The sequence below is a fragment of the Ursus americanus genome, chromosome 23 (genome assembly GCF_024610735.1).
Source record: "Ursus americanus isolate L20-20 chromosome 23, mUrsAme1.1.p, whole genome shotgun sequence".
NCBI classification, from domain to species: domain Eukaryota; kingdom Metazoa; phylum Chordata; class Mammalia; order Carnivora; family Ursidae; genus Ursus; species Ursus americanus.
In genome coordinates this window covers 34,893,298-34,906,606 of record NC_142149.1, presented here as the reverse complement: position 1 = coordinate 34,906,606, position 13,309 = coordinate 34,893,298, and the positions used below count along the sequence as shown (strand labels likewise).

General features: G+C 39.7%; 1 protein-coding gene across 3 annotated transcripts in view; it reads right to left on the bottom strand.

Moving 5' to 3' along the window:
- The window catches only part of AATF (apoptosis antagonizing transcription factor), a 133,970-nt gene that overhangs the window by 83,801 nt on the left and 36,860 nt on the right, over positions 1–13,309 (bottom strand). For all 3 annotated transcript variants that reach the window (XM_087854594.1, XM_087854593.1, XM_045773642.2), the window contains 3 exons: positions 11,461–11,659; positions 10,574–10,738; positions 9,158–9,241 (listed from right to left, as the gene is read on the bottom strand). In XM_087854594.1, coding sequence (XP_087710720.1) covers positions 9,158–9,241; positions 10,574–10,738; positions 11,461–11,659 — 448 coding nt within the window. The remainder of the gene's footprint in view (positions 1–9,157; positions 9,242–10,573; positions 10,739–11,460; positions 11,660–13,309) is intronic.

The window sequence follows — 13,309 nt, the reverse complement described above, 5'->3', positions numbered from 1 at the left end:
GCCTAACTGTTCTGTCTAGGACCTCCAGTACAATGTTGAATGTTAGTGGCAAGAACAGACATATTTGTTGTGTTCCTAAACTTAGAGGAAAGCATTCAGTCTTCCACCATTGAGTAGGTGAAAGTGGGTTTTCACAGATGTTCTTTATCAAGTAAAAAAGTTCCTTCTATCCCAGTTTGCATTATGTGGTGGCGGTGTTTTTATTTTTGTTTTTGTTAGCTGTATGTTTTTATCATGGAAGGGCTAAATGTTCTTTTTCTGCATCTACTGAGGTGATCATATGGTTTTTTGTCCTTATTCTATTGATATGGTGTATTACATTAATTGATTTTTTTTTATGTTAAACCAACCTTGTGTTCCTGGGCTAAATCCCACTTGGTTATGGTACATAATCTTTTTTATGTGTTGCTGGATTGAGTCTGCTAGTACCCTGTGGACTCTTGCATCTATATTCGTAAGAGGTATTGGTCTGTAATTTTCTTTTCTTGTGCTGCTTTTGTCTGGTTTGGGTATCAGGATGACACTGTATTTCCTCCTTCTTGAAATACTTTTATATGGAACCTGGGAAATCACTCTTCCTTCACTCTCTTAGCTTACCAGTTGCTCCTTCTCAATCACCTTTGCTGGTTACCCTTCATCTGCCAACCTCTAAATGTTTCAATGTCCCAGGACTCAGGGTTTGAATCAATTCTTTTTTTTCTCTCGTTTCATTCTCTAGGTAATCTTGTTCAGTCTCATAGTATTAAATACAATCTATATGCTGATGGCTATCAAATTTATACCCTCAAGCCCAGACCTTCCCATGAACTCCAAAATTATAGATATAATTACCTCGTCAACAACTCCATATGAATGTTTTAGAGGTAATCTAAACTTAATATAACTGATGGTCAAAATAATTAAAGCCAAAACGGGTCCACAGAGGGAAAAAGAAGAGCTTAATAAAACCAAAACTAAGTTCCAGATTTCTCCTCCAAATTAGCTTCTCTCATTGTTTTCCCCATCTCAGTAAATGGCAATTTCATCCTTCCAATTGCTCAGGCCAAAAACCTTAAAGTCATCCTGGACTCCTCTCTTCCCACACCCCATATGAAATCCAACAGCAAATCCTATCAGTTCACTTTGAACATAAATTCAGAATCCAACCACTCAGCACTCCTACAAAACCACCCAATCCCAGCTACCACCATCTCTTGCCTAATTATCACACTAGACTCTCTTAACTGGTTTCCTGTCTGCCACCTTACCGCCTACAGTTTTTTCTCAACACGAGCCAGAAAGAGAGATTCTTTTAAAATATTAGTCCAATCATGCAACTCCTCTGATCAAAACCCTTTAGTGGTTTCCCAACTCAGTCACAATAAAAGCCAAAGTGCTAGAGTAGCTTACACAGTCCTACAGTACCTGGCCCTCCATTAACCTCTCTTTCCTCCTCTCCCAGCACTCTTTCTTGTCTACTTCACCCCAGTGACACTGGCCTCCTTGAATTTTCTAGAACATGCTAGCCTCCACTGTGTCTCAGAGCCTCTGCACTTGCCTTTTGTGCCCAACTTCCTCCAGATACCTGCATGGCTGTTATTTATCTCCCTTGGGTCTCTGCTCAAATACAGCCTTATCCCCTGAACCTCCTACATAAGAACAGTAACCATCCCATCCCTACCCTAGTATTCCCTTCACTCATACCCGGTTTTAGAATTTTCTACTGTATAGTCACAATACATTTCCCCTTTCATCCTAGCTCTAAGCTAGAATGGAGGCTCACAATGACAGAACTTTGCTTTGTTGTAGCCCCTAACAGAGCTCCAAGAGAACTTTCTATGACGAGGGAAAGTTCTGTCTGTGCACTGTCCAGTAGCATAGCCAATAGCACATGTGGCCATGTAGCACTTGAAATGTGGCCATTATGACTGAGGAACTGAATTTATAACTTAAATCTATTTTAATTAATTTAAACTTAAATAGTTACATGTGGCTAGCAGCTACTGCATTCGACAGCACAGCACAGCCTAAAATAGCAGTTACTCAAAAAGACATAGCATGTATACAAATATTTATTGAACAAATGATGCAAGGAAGAAAGAAATCTGAAGGCTTTTTTTCTCCTTAACTTTATATTATAGAAAATTTCAGAAATATACAAAAGTAGGCCATAGCTAAATGAACCCTCCAATACCAATACCCTCCAAACCTGAAATAAGTTTCAGTGGATGCCGGCATCTCAATCCAGCTTGTAACAATTACTACATTCTTGGAAAAGAGGGATTTTATACTATCCAGAGTTTATATCAAACAGCATCTCTTAGCGTATTTTATTTTATTTTATTTTTTAAAGCTTTATTTGAGAGAGAGGGCGCACACATGCACGTGCGCCCGCACACACAAGCTAGGGGAGGGACAGAGAGAGGGGGAGACAAGCAGACTCCCTGCTGAGTGCAGAGCCCCACGAAGGGCTCCAATGCAGGACACCGAGATCATGACCTAAGCCAAAACCAAGAGTGAGATGTTCAACTGACTGAGCCACCCAGGCACCCCTCTTGGGGTCTTTTAGGAGTTATAGAAAATGACTTTAGGAAGCAGATCAGGTATATGTTGGGGGAAAACTGGTACGCAAATCAGTGCTTGAGGCAGACACCAGAGAACTACATGTATGTTTTTGTATCAAGGACCTGATTACTCTCTTTCACCATTTACTTTCTCCACACGAACTTTAATGAAGGCGAAGCTACGGGACCATACAAATTAAGAGAGAATCTCACTCCTGTTGGATGACACAAATTCCTTGGGCAGAGATTCTGTCTTCTTAGTCTTTATAAACCTAGCATCTGGTATAATAAATGTTAATTGAATGAAGTTCATAATTGCATAAAAGTGATATATATGAATCATCAGAGTGCAAACAGACACGCTCACTGGGCCTCCAACTTCCTAAACAGGTATGTTCTGAAAAGGAAATTTTCAAATGGATTTTCAAACATGTTAGATCAAAGGGCAGCTTAATATACTGGAAAGAAAATCAAACCGGGAGCAAGAATTCTTGGATTTCAATGTCCTAACTCACTAAGTAGGGTGACCCTCTACTAGGCATGTACTTGCTTTAGGCTCCAGTTTGTGTGAAAAGACAGTTTGGCCTTGATGTGCTTCAAAGATGCTATCTAACTTTAAAGCAATTATGTTCTATTCTAGATCCACAATACACAAAAATTCTTAAAGATGCTTATTAACTTCCCCTTTCTATGCCAAATCATTTTCCCTACAATTTACTTTAAAGGAGCTATATACATCGAGTATGATTTAATAAGAAGACATCATATTCACTTTAGGGAACAGATAGTGTTCCCCATTTCCTGAGAAGTACCAAATTCTTCACTTGGGGCCACTAAAATACTGCTGGAGTCCTATGTTTGATTTATACTCAGCTGGGTGACATTGTACTTATTAGTATAGAAAAGGCAATTTTGGCCACATATTTGCCTAGTAAACTCCCAAGGTACCACTTGTGTCTGAAAAAGTTTCTTCAACAGTTCTAAGCCAATTCTTATCTCTTTCCTAGCTGGCTCCATAAAATGTACGGTTCCAGGCTTTGTTCCAAGGTGTTACCTTTGTTAAACGAGGGAGTAATACTAAGTCATGCTCTGATGTTTTTTAAAGCAAGGAAACTGAACGAAACGAGGACCCGCCGCGTGTACTTTCCCTCGACACCACTGTTGAATGAAATTTCTGGACCTGGCATTTAAAATGTGGCTTTGGGTCTCGTATCGCACGCAGCCTCCACAATAGCAAGCCCACGCTAGCAATCGAACGCCAATACTGACGCGGAATTTGGGTCTAAACACTGACAGATAACGATGGCAGCACAGAAGCTAGAATGTATCTCAAATAAAATTCTTACACATGGTACACAAAATAATCTTGTAATTATTAAAACTGAAGTTTAACTGGACATTGGTATTTGGTTTGAGTTGTTTTTGTTTTGTTAAGTTTTATTTATTTATTTGAAGGGGGGCAGAGAGAGAGAGAATGCACGGGGGGAGGGGCAGAGGGAGGGGGAGAATTCCAAGCGGACTCCCTGCCCCAGCGCTAAACCCGACACTTGACTCTGAGTTCATGACTTGAGCCAAAATCAAGAATCGAACACTCAACCAACTAAGACACCCAGGTGCCCCAGGTGGTTTTGTTGTTTTTTAAACTTGCCATAATTTCAATTTTCAAGTATATGTATTTCATATGTATACATCCTCTCTAAAACCATCATACAGGTCTATGTGTAATAAGTTTTATAAAATTTTTAAGAAACACAACCCACATCTCAAATAACAGTAACATTTAAAAGTAAAACTAAAAATTCAATAATGCTCTGAACCAGAAGGTATCTGTTTTTTTTTACAACTAATTAAAAGGAGTAGGTTCAAATCAAACTTTAAAATATATCATTAACCATCAACTGAACCGCTGGAAAGATCTATGCCAACAGTTAAGAATACAGTATTGCCATTAACCACAGGAATGGCTTGAGACATCTTACTCACGCTAAGATCTAAACGTATGCAATTAAAGCCACCACATCAACCGTCCATATTAATCACTCACCGATTTAATTAAGGTAAACCATCTCGTCAGAAAGCTCGCCTCTTCCCTATTTCTTAACATTATCGACTTTTAATAGTTCGCCGAATTAGTAATTACTTGTTTATGGCATTATCAAATGTCTAAGTCCAGCATGTGGCAAGGTCAGTTATAGACATGCCCTGATGGCATGTGAAAGGAGGAATTTAACCCATCAAAGTGGTCATCGAAAGAGCAAAACCTATTATCCCTTTCTCTAGACACTCCTGGTTAAATTCAAAGTGACAGGACAAACCAGATCAAAACTAAACAGAGCTAGAAGCAACATACAAAATCCTAATGAACCCTTAGAAATCCAGGTATCGATTTGTCAATATCTAAGCTCAATTAGTCCCTTCAGAACAAAATACCTCATGAAGTGACAAGAAACTAGTTTGAGGTCTGGGATATGAAAAGAATAAAAGCAGTCACTTCGTATTGCTCATTGCTAAGTGCAGTCATATCTCAACCTGGAGATCTTGTGGGGATTAAATAAAGATGTATGTAAGTACCGATCTACTCAGCCAAGGAGCTGGCACAGAACTAGTGTTCAGTAAATGTTAGTCCTTCCTCAAATCTTTAAGAATGCAGGCGTATCAAGTCAAAGATCAACTGATGGTTTAAAAAAAGCAAGTCAAAACAAAAGAAAAACCTTACATGGTGATACAGACAACACATCTCATAGAACTCAGTAAACAGGATAGTGAAAATAAAAAACAGATACTGAAAACATTTCTCAATGGCTCATCCTTTGTGGTCATTTTCAACCTTCCTGTTTCGTGGAATTGTCTTTAGGGATGAGCTTTGACAAGAAATAGGCCAAATGCAAACTAATTCCACTTGAGAGGGAAACTCAGAAACGCCTGCAGCAGGTGAACAGTTTCTCTCATAAAATCTTCCCACTGGGTATACTTCAAGCTTTCAGCAATTCCAGTTTCCAAACAAACCAGCAGCACAACCATAAAGCTAATTTTTTCATTAGAATTGTTAAGTAACAGGAGTTCAATTTATCATTCGCCTTCTAAGAGAAAAGAATGACTTCCTAACACAAATAATGTTTCTTTGGTTCTAAGAAAATGCAGCTTATTTACAAACTGAAAGGTGTAATACTGTAGTGAAGTTTTTTTATGGCTCAAGAATGAAATATTTAAGAAATAAAGGAACGGAAAGAACAGGACTTGGCCTAAAAAGTCTTGAGATCAAGTACTCGTGTTGCCATTTACTACATGGCTTCCAGGAAGTATGATATGATTACTTATGATATCTGATACCCCTCAGTGCCCCTCTCTCTACGTATATGTGTACACACACATGTACATACCTATACATATGTACCTTTATTAAATAACACAGATATATCTTCAAAGTTGTAGTGATTTAAGGCCCATTATGAAACAAAGGGGGGGGGGAGAATGTGTGTGTATGTCGGGTATTCTGACCCTGAACATCATCCTCAGTAGTGAGGGCATTTACACAGCCTGAATTAACCAAGTAAGCCTTTAAACCCTTACAATGAAACATTAAAATTCAATGTGGCTATACTCTCTTCCTTACAAAACATGGACCCAAAGAGTCTGGCTTCAAGTATGGTTTAAAAAAAAAAGAAAAGGCGAAGTGTATTATATTCACCACCCAGCTCTTCCATATGACCACATAAAAAAAACACAAATGAAAACTCACAGGCCCATTGTAATACATTGTACCACTTCTGAATGCAACACTTAGCTCAGGCTTACTACCCTGACAAATAAAGGAAAGCACTTTATGAAGCCAATTTAATTGGGAGGTGACAGAAAACATACAGCCATTTTCTTTAGCCTTATCATTGAATTGGCTTCAGCTCCAATCTCGGGCAAATCCCACTCAACAGAAGAAATTAACCAGGTCAGCAGAACAGGTGCTGCGCTGTGTCTGTCAAGGGCCCGGCATCACCACAATTACTTGCACACAATGAAGCAGTAATCTTTACAGATCATCTCTCCCAAGAAGTATATTGGGGAGGGAGAGGAAAACTGAAGGGAGGCAGGGGGGTGGGGGGAGTGGGAAGAAGAAGAGGAGGAATAGGAGGCAAAGAGAAAAGGCAAGAAAAGAAAATGAATGTGCAGCTGCCTCGCGGCTCCGCAGATGTCGGGACGTGATGTACGAGGCTAGGATAAGCTGTCGGAGCCCGCTGCCAAAGAGTGGCAAGTGATTAAAGCCCGCACAGTTCTAAGCACCATATTTAGAATCGGCGGGGTTTCGAGACTTGCACCCATTCCTTGCTGTGCTGCCAGATGTTGGCAACTGGTCCAGTTCCTACTGACTGTGCACGGACGGCAGCAGTTGGTACAGCGGCAAAGCAATCTGGAATGCTTCCGGAGATGCTATACATTAACAAGTGTCACCCATCATTCACCTTTACAGAAGGCTGAAACAACTCCAATTTGCTGCCACTTCCCTCTTGGGAAACGGCCAAGATAAAGTTGCGCCTGGCAGCCCCATTTGTTTCACTCAGGTGTTTCAGCTGCCTTGCTGACCTCTATTAGTTTAAGTTTTAATTTAGATTAACCCCAGCACCCCAATTAACCAGCAAGGGGAAAAGCTAAGATGTGACTAGTCATAACTCTGAAATCAGAATTTATCGAAGGTAAAATTATTAATTGGGATGAAGGGCCAATCAAGTAATGCTATTTTTTTTTTTAAACAGACCTGCAGGCAAAAAAAAGATTTAAAAAATTTTTTTAAAAATCTTTCAGACTAAGGACTGCCAGTGGAAGCAACTTCTCCTCGGTAATTTCGGTTTATTTTATTAAGCCTATTTAATTTATGATGCACTTTCCATCGAACAATACACACTTCAATTAATGAAGACTGGAGCATTTCTGATTGTCTCCCATGATCTCACACAATTATACAGCATTAATATCCTATATCAGGTACTTCCTTAGACACCCTAGAACAAAATAGAGTTCCCTACTCTTCTGACAAATGGATATAATAAGAGAAGAAGAGGAAAAAAGAATCAGGACCTCTGACTAGGAACACCTGAGGACACACCAATCCTCTTTCCCATACCCTCTCATCATTACTTCTAAGGCTCACTTACGGCAATAATTTCACCGAACATCGCAGAGTGAATAGAAAGATTATTATTTCTCTTCTTAGGGCAAAGACTCAGAGCTATCCCCTATACAGAATCACCTGTTCTACTGGCCTTGTAGTGTAATTTTCCCCACATTCCTTCCTTCATATTCCAAATACATAACACGGTCATCATGGCTAAACCTTCAACAAGCAGTTGTAAATTTAACACAAAAGTTAACACACTAAAAATTCAGCAGAGAAGAAAAGAATATCTCGGTAAGTAATGGCTCAACAAAAGCTGGTGTATCACTGCTGAACAGCATCCTTGATTCTCCAGAGCTAGAAAGGGTACATCCTAGAGCACATTTCATTAAGTATGACTTATCAGGAGACCCAGGATTACAGGAAATTATTTTAGATCTTTAAAACAGCCCAAATGTTTAGTCTACCTTTACAGTCACTAGCATCATTAAAAAGAGCAGCATACCAGCAGATAATAATGTCAGGGAAAGAACTGGGGGACATTTGGGAAGAAATATCAAGAACTGGCCACATTTCAACTCCTGCCAATTCTGTCTGTCTTCAAAACACTACACTATTATTATAATCAATAGTAGCAGACAATCTCAATACATACTTACTGATTTGAACAGACACGTGCACCTGCACACATGCGAGCACAGACACACACACGCACACACACACACACCAAAGACAAGACGCTTAATAGGCAATAGAACCAGAAGTGCAATTCAAGGACTCTGGGAGCCCAGCCCTTTAGCTCCGTATCCCAATCTAATAGCAACAGGACAAGAAACCAAATAACTAACAAAAAGTCCTCTATTAACATTAGCAAAAATGGTTGAGAAAGAATAAAGCACTTCACTCAAAGAAGGTGCAGCTGTTTTACAGTTACTTTACACTCTGCAGCAACCAACAAAGTAGTTGTAGCCGTTTTCATTTCAAAAGGAAAAATACAACACAGAAGCAGAACAACAGGAGTGCCTGGCTAGCTCAGCTGGCGGAGCGTGAGACTCTAGACCTCCAGGTTGTGAATCTGAGCCCCACACAGGATGTAGAGATTATTTTAAAAACATAAACTCTTTAAACAACAACAACAACAACACCAAAAGACTCAGAACTACACAGTAAGTCAATTCTAAAGATAGCACTTCTAACTCCCTGACTCTATCCTCCTTCCAAAGTAAGCCACCTTTTGGTCAGAGAATTCTATGAGCTAGTTTTAAAATGCTAAAACTGGGGGCCCCTGGGTGGCTCAGTTGATAAGCATCTGCTTCAGCTCAGGTCATGATCCCAGGGTCCTGGGATCAAGCCCCACATCAGGCTCAGCAGGAAGCCTGCTTCTCCTGCTCCCACTCCCCCAGCTTGTGTTCCCTTCCTCACTCTCTCTCTGCCAAATAAATAAAATCTTAAAAAAAAAAAAATGCTAAAACCTGATGTGTAACAGAAGAAAAGAGTGTAAAAATCACACCTGGTGGTAAAAGTCATCGTCATCAAAGATTTCACCATCCAAGTCCTTCAGGTGGGCATTGGCAGGGGCTTGAGGAAGGATCTCCTATATCAAGGAGAAAAAAGGAAGGAGTGAATTCAAAGGGGTTATCAAAGTAATGTAGCTACTACAAATAATGTGTATTAACAGTCAAAGCAGCTTTCCTTAAGATATAAAGAGCTGTTAAAATTAAAGAACAAAAACATTCCAATAAAAAAGTGGGCAAAGACATTAATTAGGCACCTGACAGGAAAAGAACCACAAATCATCAATAATCATACAAAATATGTTTAACCTCCTTCAAATTAAATACATGAGAACTAAAATGAGAACACACCATTTTTCAGCTCTAAAACTGGCAACACTCAGTACCAGAAAACTGAACTGGTAGAAATGGAAATTAATGCAACCTTTTTGGAGGCAATCAGTAACATCTATCAGGATTTTTAAAATGTGTATTCTCTTTAATTTGACATTTCCACTTTGAGAAATCTATCCACATGTTCACACAAATACACGTATTATAAATGCTCATGAATGTTTTCCTATAGCACTGCTTCTAAAGCTAGATACAACATAAATAGCCACTGTTTGAATAAATTATAGTAGAGTACACATCCACACAATGGAATACCCCACAGCCTAATATTAGGAAAAACGAGATAAATCTCTATGTAATGATTTGGAAAAGTACCTAGGAAAAATTAAATTTAAAAAACTGTTAAGATTTTATATAGAGTATATAACATTTTATGTATGTAAACACACATATATCCATCCCATTTCGTTAAAAAAAATAGAACCATGTTTTATATATGTGTGTGTGTGTGTGTGTGTGTGTTCTATGCATATATAGTTATATGAATAGAAAATGCCTTGTTACAATTATGAACACTGGTTTAATCCGAGAAGAATTTCACTTTTCATTTTAAATTCTTCTGAACATTGAAAAAAATTATCAAGTATGTATTTCTATAAATAAAAGTTTCCTTTAAACGGAAGAATTTGTTCCAGTACTGGATCCTTTCCTATAGGATCGAAACGTCGGACATAGAGCCTGAAGTACACACTTCCTAACTACTACATTTCTAGAGAAGTAGCTTTAAAATTGAATTTTTAAAAACTGGATGACAAATGCTTCCGTTACCAGACTCATGTCAAACTCAAAAATAAGAGAAGACTGCACACAAGTTAATAATAGCTCCATTTTAAAAGAACTTTCTCGTCCCATAAACTGTTTCTAGTAAATTACAATCTAGTAAAGTAGTGCTTTTTTCCCTTTCTTTCACTACCTTCTTATACCAAGAGCAACACCTACAAGCAAGTGACCAGATTCTTCAGCTAATTAGCCTCACAGAAACCGCTCCCTGTAATCGCCCAGCATCACAGAGCTCTTACCGGCTGTCCTGGCAAACTCTCCGGGAGAGGCTGCTCTGCCGGTTCAGGTTTGCCAAGAACTCGGTAGATGGAGCGCTTGGTCTGTGTCCTTCGAAGTAATCTTTCTTTGTCCATCAGAATATGATCGATCTGAGTCAAGATTGAGCGTTCAAAGGCACCAAAACCCTGCAACAACATTAACCAGTGTCAGATAATGCAGAAAGTCTGTTCTGAAGGCAGCTACATTGGTTTCTCTATCTTTCTGTGTCAGCAGAGAAAAAGACAATCCTCCTTTCAGAGGGACTTGGTGTTACGACTGAGTTTGTGAATGGCTGTAATTATTCTCAGGAAAAAAAAAATTAGTCTAAGGCAGGTCGTATACCCAGGGATTAACTCCCACACCTTTCATAACTGTTGAAAAATCCATTTCTTTCAGTATTTTGTATTCCCAAATATTTGAACACTTACAAGGCCACAATTTCTACAACAAAATATTCTTTTTTTTAAAAGATGTCATTTATTTATTTATTTGAGAGAGAGTACGCGTGAGAGCGCTCGAGCAGGGGCAGAGGGAAAGAGAGAAACCCGAGCAGACTCCTCACCGAGTATGGAGCCTGATGTGGGGCTGGATCTCTTGACCCTGAGATCAGGACATGAGCTGACATCAAGAGTCAGAGGCTTAACTGACTGAGCCACCCAGGTGTCCCCAAAATATTCTTTCTAATAAAATTAAAATCCCAGGTCTGAATGGTAGGAGTTCAGTAAATTTTTCTGTAGAAATGACTGATTCCTATTACGTCATGACATTATCCATATCAACGAGCTGTAGTTCCAATTTCTTAAAACTGCTTCAGGTTGCCACAAACTCTGTTACACACACACACACACACACACACACACACACTTGCCTTCCCCAATTTTCCAGAAGCCAGCTTGGTTTTATCATGCCACTTCTGAAGTGTACGGTTCCTGTAGACGGTAAAGTCGGCAAATCGCTTCGCCATGAAGCTGGGATAGTCCTCCAGCTCCAGCTTCCTCTTTGGTGGGGGCCTTCTCTGCTTCCTCTTCTCTTCTACTAGCTCTTCATCTTCACTGGAAATCTCCTCACTAAAAAAACCAGTAAGAACATTAAGTTCAATGTAAACAAATATTACCCAAGTCAAAAGCTAGGCTCACATGAAGTCCAGAGTATTTAGGCCTTCCCTATTCTGTCTACATTTTAAAAACCACCACAGATGTAAAGGTGGCGTTTTTTGTTTGGAAAGAATGTTCGTGAGGTCAATCAAAAACTCAAGTAACTTTTCAAATAAATATAAAACCTACTGGCTTCAAAATATTTTTTTGGAAGGTAAGCAAACCGTAAAAATAAATGAGGTTGTAAAAACATTATTAGAAATGCGTATGAACCAGGCCTATACTGTTACAAGACAGTCTTTAAAAATTAAACACATAATCATACTTTTATGACCTTAATCCCCAGATCAATAAGGGAAATGTGTCTCCCTGTAACCAATTGTTCAGGAAAGCTGAATAACATTAGCTGAATCAAAGGAAGAGAGTTGAATGTGAAGAAAACTCGAACAGTGGGCAACTACACTGCAACAGGCAACTGCTCGGAGAGAGTAATACAGCCTCTATCAAGCCGCTTATACTCACTGGACTACCCACCCCAACACGCTGTGGGTGCTCAATAAATGTGAGCTCGCTTGTTGTCCCTCCAACTAATTCAGTAAAAAAGAATGGAGCAAAGGACAAGCCCAAAGGAAAAAAAGCAAGCAGGTACCATATACGGCAGGTTCAAACAATGGGTGGTGGAGGAGGGCTGTGGAAATCCTTCATCAAATGTTGACAACTTCAGAAAAAGTAAAGTTTATTCCAATCTTATCTGAACATCTTCCACCCTTCAAAATAACTGCTTCTTCCCCTCACTGATAAGGAGACGGCTGTGACCAGCAATCCCATGCTATTGGCACAAAGTGCTTCATAAGCATTAATTAAGAATTAAAATTAAGGGGCGCCTGGGTGGCTCAGTCGGTTAAGTGCCTGCCTTCAGCTCAGGTCATGATCTCAGGGTCCCGGGACCCAGTCCCGCATCAGGCTCCTTACTCAGCAGGGAGCCTACTTCTCCCTCTACCTGCCACTTAGCCTGCTTGTGCTCTCTCTCTCCCCTCCCCCTATCAACAAATAAAATCTTCAAAAAAAAAAGACAGAGAGAGAAAAAGAACTAAAATTAAGGGGCGCCTGGGTGGCTCAGTTGGTTAAGCATCTGCTTTCAGCCCAGGTCATGATCGAGCTCCACATCTGGCTGCCTGCTCAGTGGGGAATCAGCTTCTCCCTCTTCCTCTGACCCCTCCCACTCATGCGCTCGCCTGCTCTCTCTCAAATAAAATCTTTAAAAAAAAAAGAATAAAAATTAAAAACGTGCTTTCATCTCCTAATTTTTTAAAAAAATATTTATTTATGTATTTATTTATGTATTTATTTATTTGCGCTGGGGAGGGGCAAAGGGAGGAGAAGAGAGAGTCTCAAGCCAACTCCACTCTGAGTGCGAAACCTGACACGGGGCTACCTCTCACCACTCTGAGACCACAGCCGAGTTGAAACCAGGAGTCGTACACTCCACTGACTGCACCACCCAGGCGCCCTTCATCTCCTAATTTCAATAGGTCTGAAGAAAAGGCAAGCCTCTTGCGGGAGCCCACAAAGAAAAGCAGGTACAAGTAAATATAAAAATGGAAAACCTAATTCCCAATTCGT